Here is a 7,960-nt window from a genome sequence, read left to right as displayed (position 1 = left end):
TTCTTTTCTTCTTCTTCTTCTTCTTCTTCTTCTTCTTCTTCTTCTTCTTCTTCTTCTTCTTCTTCTTCTTCTTCTTCTTCTTCTTCCTTTTTGAGACAGGGTCTTGCTACATTATTCAGACTGGCCTTGAGCTCACTTTTTAGCCCAGGCTGGTCTCGAACTCACAACAACCCTCTTGCCTCAGCCTCCCGAATGCTGGGATTATAGGCTACCATACCTGATTAATGGGAAGTTTTCAAATCCTCATTATGAATGATCAGAGTTGTCTTTCTTTGTGATGTGAGATTTTTATATTCTAGAGAAAAGCCAGTTATTCTAACACCACTTATGAATAACCCACTGGTTCCCACCAAATTCAAACACACAGACAACTGATGGAGGTGCTGTGGACCCTGACCACACCTCGCTTCTGCCAGACACTCCTGTCTGCTGTGTTGGTGGCTGGGAGATCCTTCATGCTGTGGGTCAGAGAACAGAGCTGGGACATGGGCCCTGCCTTCCCTGCTGTCACTGCTGCTCTGGATTCCTAGGCTGGATGCACACTGGCTGACCACCAACAGCCACACACCTCTGGAGCTCTGCCAGGCCAGTGGTCACACTAGGGAGTCTGAGGTGGCTCTCTGGGTCACAGGTGCTGCTACTGGTGACTTTTGACCTTAGTGTCCACCTGTCCTGCCTCCCCTCCCTGTGTTTGTGTTGTTTTTGGACCTTGGCCTTGGCCGTGGCTCCTGCGAATCCTGGACCCGGGCACCTGCCAGCTCCATCCTGCAGCGCCTACCCTGGGACCCTGGTTCACCTGTCCTGACCACACCCAGCCTGGCGGGGGCACATCACTGTCTGTGACACCTGGGGACAGGACTTCAGCCTGACCCTGCTGTGTGGCCTCGCCTGCTCCCACGCTGCGCGACTGCCAAGAAGCAGGAGACAGGCAGGGAAGGAGAAGAGAGTGAGAAGGGGCCCTGCCGGAGCCCGGGGCAGCAGCACTGGTATGCAGGAGAAGCCAAGGGAGACAGGTCCGAGACAGTACGGCTCGGGACCGAGGCGAGCACACGTGGACTGTGGGCTGAGGCAGGAGCATGGTGAGCTTGGGCTCTGCCTGCGCCCTCGGTGAGGCCTCAACTCTTAAGAGAGAAAAGAGCTGGGGTGCAGCTCAGTGCAAGGGCCCCGGGGTTCAATCCCCAGAGCAGCGGTAGCACCAGCACCAACAAGATGCTGCAGGAAGGACCCACACGTGTGGACTGAAGAGCTCACTGGTGACTTACGGAGCCACAAAGCAGCTGGCTCCGCTGAGTGAGGCCAACGTGGCCGCGGTGCCTGTGGCTCCGCCCACCCAGTGCCGCAGAGCCGCTTTCCCGACAGAGGCGGCAGTCCCATTGGCCTGTGTTGTTCCCCACCGGGACCCCTACCCTTGTGTCCCCCGTCTCTACTCCCAGCCCACACCCCTCCTCTAAGAAGCCCCCAGGGCCCTCGGGGCCACAGGTGGACTGTCCTTGTGCCTTCCGTGTGGCACAGGTCGGCTGTGCTGGCCACCTCCATCGCCTGCAGGCCAGGGCTCCCACAAGCGCAGTGCGACTGCCGCCGGCCGTCCTGGGTGCCCACAGGACCTGGGCCAGGAGGGCAGCCCCAGGTCTCTAGGTTGCCAAGGCCCTGGATGTCCCGCCTGCGGCCTTCGCAGCCCTGCTGTCCCCGGAGGGGGCTGCAGGACCCCCGTGGCCACGCTGAGTCCCCCCGGCGCTGTTGGATAAGTGCTTTTGGAGACCACGCTCGGGTTCTCCTCCACCAAGCAAGCGGAGGCCCCACGCTCTCTTGCTGAGGCGGCAGGAGGCGTGGCACCCTTGCAGGGCGCCCCCTGGCGGCGCGAGGGGAGAACGCGGCCCCTGCTGCCTGGGGGAGCCCTGCGGCCAGTGGGCCCCTGGCCTGGACACACCTGCGATCAGATCCGCCTTTGCCAGTTCGCGAAGGTTCTGTGTTGACAGTGGGTCAGGCATTGCGGCTGACACATTGGCCAGTTTACAAAATACAGGACCAGGGATACTGCTCAGTGGCATGGCGCCTGCCTGGCAAGTGCCAGGCAAGCAAGGTCCTGAGGTCATTTCTGGTTGCCTCCCAAAATAAATAAATAAAATAAATCAAAAACGTTTTCCAGTTCAATCCCCGGTTCTGAAACAAAACAAAACAACAAAACATTGTCCACAAAACTCCCTTTCTCCTGCTTCCTGTGCAGAAGGTCTGAGGCGGAAGCTCCCCCAGGCTCTCGTGCTGGGCCACCACAGAGGAGTCCCCCGGGACAGCCTCTTTCACACATGGAATTCCTCCCCTGGCTGTGTGGCCCAGTGCCCTCCGGGTGGGGCAGCCACAGGACCCTCTTCCGCGGCCCACAGGCCAGTCTTGCCCGTGGCCCAGAGGTTACCTAGTTCCACACTGTAGGGGAACAGCAGGGGAGGGTTGCTGGTGTCCATGGGTCCTGTCCCCGGCACACTGCTGATGTCCCGAGGCCTTGATTTCCAGGCCTCAGCCCTGCTCCTCTGGGCCGGTTGGCTCACAGGACCCACGCAGAGCTGGGCTCTGAGCAGGAGAAGCAGCACTCAGGCTGCGATCGGTGGGACACCGCGTGGGGACCCACGTGGGCCCTGGTGGTCCTGGCACGAGTGCAAGCCCTGCACAGAAGAGCAGCCAGGGATGGAGCCGGGCTTGCTCTGCCTGGCACTACGCTGTGAAGGCCCCAGGGTCATCATGGCCTGGCACAGACTGGGAGGCGCAGGGGGCAGGAGGAGTGGGGTGAGAGGGTGCGGTGGGGTGTTGCTTGGGGGCCAGGTGCAGGTCCTGGTACAACAAAGCGGTGACCAATGATGTCACGCGCTGCACCTCTCAGAACAGGGAGAGAAAGGATTGTTTTTGTCTGAGACAAGGTCTTGCTATATAGCCCAGGCTGACCTCAAGCTACTCCGGAGGCTGATGCAGGAGGACTGCAAGTTGAAGGTCAAGCTGTGCAACTTTGCAAGATAATAAAGAAAATAAAGAAAAAAACCTATGCCAAATCTACACCAGGGTGAGCACTTACGATGCTATCATTGGTGTAATGCCATACAGTGATCTAAATCTATTATTGAATGGGAAAAGGCAAGATGAAATGAATCATTGGAGTATACCTATATATAGGGATATTATTTGGTAAGAAAAAGTCCTGATGAACCGTGAAAGTGCCGAGCGCAAGGGCCAAAGGGCCACTACATAGTTCATGAATCCATTTATTACAGGAAATGAACCCAGGCATGTGGTGCACACCTGGGAGGCTGAGGCAGGAGGATCATGCATTTGAGCTTGGTCTGCACAACTAAGTGACTTAATCACGTCCTGTCTCCAAATTAAAAAAAATTTAAAAAGGACAGGTGACAAAGCTGGATGTGAAGACCGCGGGTTCAATCCTGGTACAGAAACAGGAAAGAAAAGGGAGGGGAGGGACAGGGAAGAAAAGGAAACAAAAGCTTGTAGGTGACAACCGCAAGGGAACTCTAGTAGACCGGCAGAGTTAGGGCCGGGACGGCAGTGTGGGGAGCTGCGGCCCCTAGAGTGGGCATGTGGTCTCTTTTCAGAGTAAAAATGTTCTGAAGTTGACCGCAACAATGGGTACGCAACTCTGGGCATACTAAAACCCATCGAGTCACATGCTTTATGTGGCTTGTACAGTTTGGAAACTAGAGCTCAATAAAGCTGGTAAAATGCTGCATGTGGGGCCAGCCAAAGAGTTCAGTGGATTAAAGTGACTGCTTAGGCCGGATGCAGGGGCCGGGGGTTCTGTCCCTGGCTTGCTGTGCGGGCCCTGCTCCCCGCTCACTGAGATGGTGATTGAGACCGGGCGTGGTGGTGCAAGCCTGAGGCTGAACACAGGCGGATCACTGTGAGTCCGATCTATATAGTGAGACCCTTACTAAAATTAAAAAAAAAAAAATATTGAATGTGAAAGAAAGAAGGTAGAGAAGCACACGATTGTCCCTGTTTTCCAAAGAAGAGGAAAAAAACAAACAAGAAAAAAAGAACTAGGGCCAGGAAGATAGCTCAGCGGCGTAGGCGCCTGGCAAGCAGCATAGGGCCTGCCTGGCAAGCGTAAGGTCCCGAGTTTGATCCCCCAAAGAAGAAGAACTAAACTATAGAGAAATGCTACACCAGAAGGACAAACTGTAAAATGAACATAAGCTTTCCCCGATGGGGAGGGCAGCTCGGATTCTGGGATGGACTTCAGAGCTGGCTTCAAACCACGCAAATGTTTGTATAACAAAATTTTAGAAATGAATCACCAGACAATTGAAAGCAAGGTCTGAGGCGCTCCTCCACCAGGGTCCCCAGTGCTCAGCAGGAGCTGACTGCTGTTCTAGCCAGGTTATGCCCAGGCTGGTGCAGCACTGCAGAAGCCGTCCCCAGAGCCCCGCGGCTGCAGCGACGGGAGCGAGGGGAAGGACTTTTCCTTTGCCCTGGGGATTGAACCCAGAGCTGTGGCACCAGCTCCATCTCCAGCCACTTTATTTTTAGTTTTGAGGCAGGCAAACACATTAGGTTGCCAAACTACCCAGGCTGAACTTAAATTTAGGATCCTCCTGCCTCCCGAAGTGCTCGATTATAGACGTACACTACCACACCGGCCCAAGAGGAGGAGCTACAGTACTGTCAGGGCTTGTGTCTAATGGCCTCCTAAAGACACATGTACTCAGAGGCTGGACTTTTCCAGCTGGCTGGATCCAGGGTGTGATGCCAGGATTAAGGGTGCTCTCACAGGCAGCAAGCTGGGGCAGCATAAAGGCAGGCTGGCTGCTGCTGCTGCAGTGCCTTCGCCCTATCCTGCTTTGCCATGAGCCGTTTCTCCCCAAGATGCCCGAGGGCTGGGCCACTGCCTTGCAGCCAGCTAACAACAGGCTGCAACTTCTCTGCTACTAACTTTAGATGTGGGCATTTTACTACCTGTGGGCTTGGTTTTTTTTTTTTTTTTTTTTTTTGCGGAACCAGGGATTGAACTCGGGCCCTTTCACTGGCCAGGGAAGTGCTTATTCTACTGAGCCATCTCCCTGGCCCCTACCTGTGGGCTTGGGCATCTAAATGCTTATCACTACATGTGTTTAAAGAGACCATGACAAAAGAACCAGTTGTCACTTTATTAAAATATTGTGAAGGGGTGGCCAGATAGCTCAGCCGTTAAAGCCCTGCGTAGGCAGACACAGGGCCCAGGCGTTTGATCCCCAGCCTGCTGTGCCGGCCCGGCTCCCTGCGTGCGCTGAGACATTACTGACACTGGGCATGGTGGCACACACCTAGAATTCCAGCGTTTGGGAGGCTGAAAAATAAGAAGTATCACTACAAGTCCAATCTGCAGTGAGCCCCTGTACTAACTACATTAAACAAACCAACCAACACTATGGAATCAGAGAAAAACAGATTTTTAAAAAATTTATTAAAACTTTAAAGTTACTTTAAAAATGTATTAAAGCCAGAGGAAAAATCTAACTGGTTAACTCTATAAATCTACAAGTTCCAGGAATTATGTATCAAAGGATTTAGGTTTCAAAGAAGCAGATGTCAGAGAAGTTCTGGTCGAAGGTTTCTCTTCTATTCCTGGGCACCCTGGGACCTGGGCCACCCCGGGGTCGCTCTTGCCGTGGAGACGTCAGTGCGTCTCTGCTGCAGGTGCTGTGGTGGCACTGCATCCCTGGTGACAGGGCCATTGCTTCTGTAGGTCTTCAAAGCACCACGCCTGAGACATTTCCTTTCCTGACTCCCAGAGGGCCACATGTCCTGGCCCTCACTGCCCACATCACTGCGGAGGGTCACCCAGGGCCAGCAGGTTCAGTCTTGGAAGGTTTTCCTCAGTTCTTGCTCCTGAAGACAAGTCTCTTGGCTGGTCAGCTGCACAAGCGAAAGTGGGTTAAAACTCTACAGGAAGCGGTAGACTCGCGTCCAAAGGTAGATGAGGACGGTTGCTAGAACGCAGGACAGAAAAGTCTGGACCAGGCGTGCTTTCCAGTAGGAGAGCGGCAGGGGGCCCCCGAAGGAGAGGCAGAAGCCATCCTGTGGGAGGCAGGAGAGAAGGTTAGCAGCTTCGGGCCCCACAAGGCCTGGCTCTGTCCCCAGCACAGAACCGGAACCGCCCCCCACGCCATACACACACTGCAGGCTCTAGACAGAACAGCAAAACAACTCTTGGAGTTAAAAAGGAAGGCGAGGGCCAGGGAGAGAGCTCAGTGGCACAAGCACCTGCCTGCCTGGCAAGCACAAGGTCCCGAGTTTGCCCTCTGGTATAAATAAATATAAAAGTAAAAAGGTGATCATAAGCAAGGGGACCAAGGGATCATGTGGCAAAGGGTGGAAAAAAGCATTCTGATGTTCTGTGTCTGCACTGAGCAGAGCCAGGAGAGAAGTAGCCACAAAAGACAGGAGAAAGTTAGGGCTTGCTTTTTAAATTTTGTTTTTGAAAGTTAAGAGTTTTAAAATGGTACTTTACAAAATACCACAGCTTCAGGATCCAAAGTTACTCAAAGTTTTTTTTCCCCCTTTTGTCCTGGAAAACCCTTCAGAAAATTCTGCAGACGGTTCAGAGACTCAGTGGGCCTGGACCTGGGCTCGGGCCCAAGCTGTCTCCACCGGCAGGAAGCAGCGGTATCCTGGCAGCCGAGGCCTCTCTTTGGCCCCCCAGCCTGCTCTGCGCTGAACTAGGCCTTGGGCTTTCTGCTTAGCACTCCCTTCAGTGCCTCCTGCTGACTGGTCCTGAAAGGTCTTTTTCTCCAAAAGGTGTCAGCGCGCCTCCAAACACTTCCTGTCTTGTCCTGAGTTCAATCCCCAGTGCCACAAAAAATAGATAAACAAATCAACACTTTGTGTCTTGGGTGGGCTGTTAAGTGCCACATCCCAGCTTTGGGTTCCCCAAAGGACACCCCCTGAGGACATGACATCCTCAGCACCGTGATCACTGCAGTTGCTGTGCACTGCACACCTGGGCTAACGAAAAAAATAAACAGGCAAATCTGACCCATTCACAATCCTTCCTTAGGACCCTCGGAGCCCAGCACTCTGGGGGAAAGCGGCTGTCTAGCCCACCACCCACAGCATCAGCACTATGCAACACCCTCGAAGGTGGACTATGCTGCCATGGTGCTAGCTTCCAGACCAAGGACAGGTGTCATTTGGGACGCGACAGATTGCTGGCGGTGACAGGTGGACCCTGGGTATCCAGTATGAACACCTGGGCATCTGTCCCTGAGTCCACCCTTCCATGGTTGGTGCCGTTTAGCCCACAAAGTGAAAAAAACAGTGATCCTCTCCCTCTCAGCTCCTCCAGGTGCGAGGTGGCCCTGTGAAGACCCCACGGGGCCAGGCTAAGGATGCTTAGGGACAGGATAAGGAGCAGAGAGCCAGGGGCCCTCCCTACCCCCTCCGGGAACCAAATCTCCACCATAGGCGGCTACAGTTTGCATTTGTAAAAAAAGAGCGCTCCAGGGTTAACAGTTATGGCCCTCATCTCACGGGTCATTTCAGTCTCGTTGCAGCTCTAGGGAGGTCGGGGAGGAAGCCCAGCCTTTCAGGGGCCGCGCTTCCGCACGGGAGGCGCAGACCGGGTCGCCCAGCCCACAGCTGCGGTGTCCGGGTGCCTGGTGGAGCACGGCAGCTGAGGGGTCAGTGGCCCAGATGCCCACACACTTCCTAGCTCCCTGCCCAACAGGACTTGGCCTCTGCAAAGGCGCAGTTAATGGGCAGAGAGAGAAAAACGCCACCTGGCCCTGGCCAGGCCATGGCTGACTTTCCCAACTTCGGATCTGCCTCTAGTGAGGAGAGCTGCAGACAGACTGGAGAAGGCTGGGGTGAGTCGGGGGTCTGGACCATGCTTGCCCCCCGCTCCGGACGTGCGCCCGGACAGGCGAGGCCCAGCAAGGCGGTTTCCGCGCATCAGAGCGAAGCCCCCGCCCTGGGACCCGGCTCC

At 54.9% G+C, this 7,960-nt stretch overlaps 1 protein-coding gene across 1 annotated transcript in view; it reads right to left on the bottom strand.

The window, feature by feature from the left end:
* Window positions 1–5,919: 5,919 nt before the first annotated feature.
* Window positions 5,920–7,960, bottom strand: part of Bcl2l10 (BCL2 like 10) — a 2,554-nt gene continuing 513 nt past the window's right edge. Inside the window, exons 2-3 of the mRNA XM_004639050.1 lie at window positions 7,596–7,648; window positions 5,920–6,054 (exon numbers count right to left, since the gene is read on the bottom strand). Coding sequence (XP_004639107.1) covers window positions 5,920–6,054; window positions 7,596–7,648 — 188 coding nt within the window. The remainder of the gene's footprint in view (window positions 6,055–7,595; window positions 7,649–7,960) is intronic.

Source organism: Octodon degus, unplaced genomic scaffold (genome assembly GCF_000260255.1).
Source record: "Octodon degus isolate 3935 unplaced genomic scaffold, OctDeg1.0 scaffold00105, whole genome shotgun sequence".
NCBI classification, from domain to species: domain Eukaryota; kingdom Metazoa; phylum Chordata; class Mammalia; order Rodentia; family Octodontidae; genus Octodon; species Octodon degus.
The sequence above is the reverse complement of the archived record's forward strand: the minus strand, read 5'-3'. Positions and strand labels throughout refer to the sequence as shown.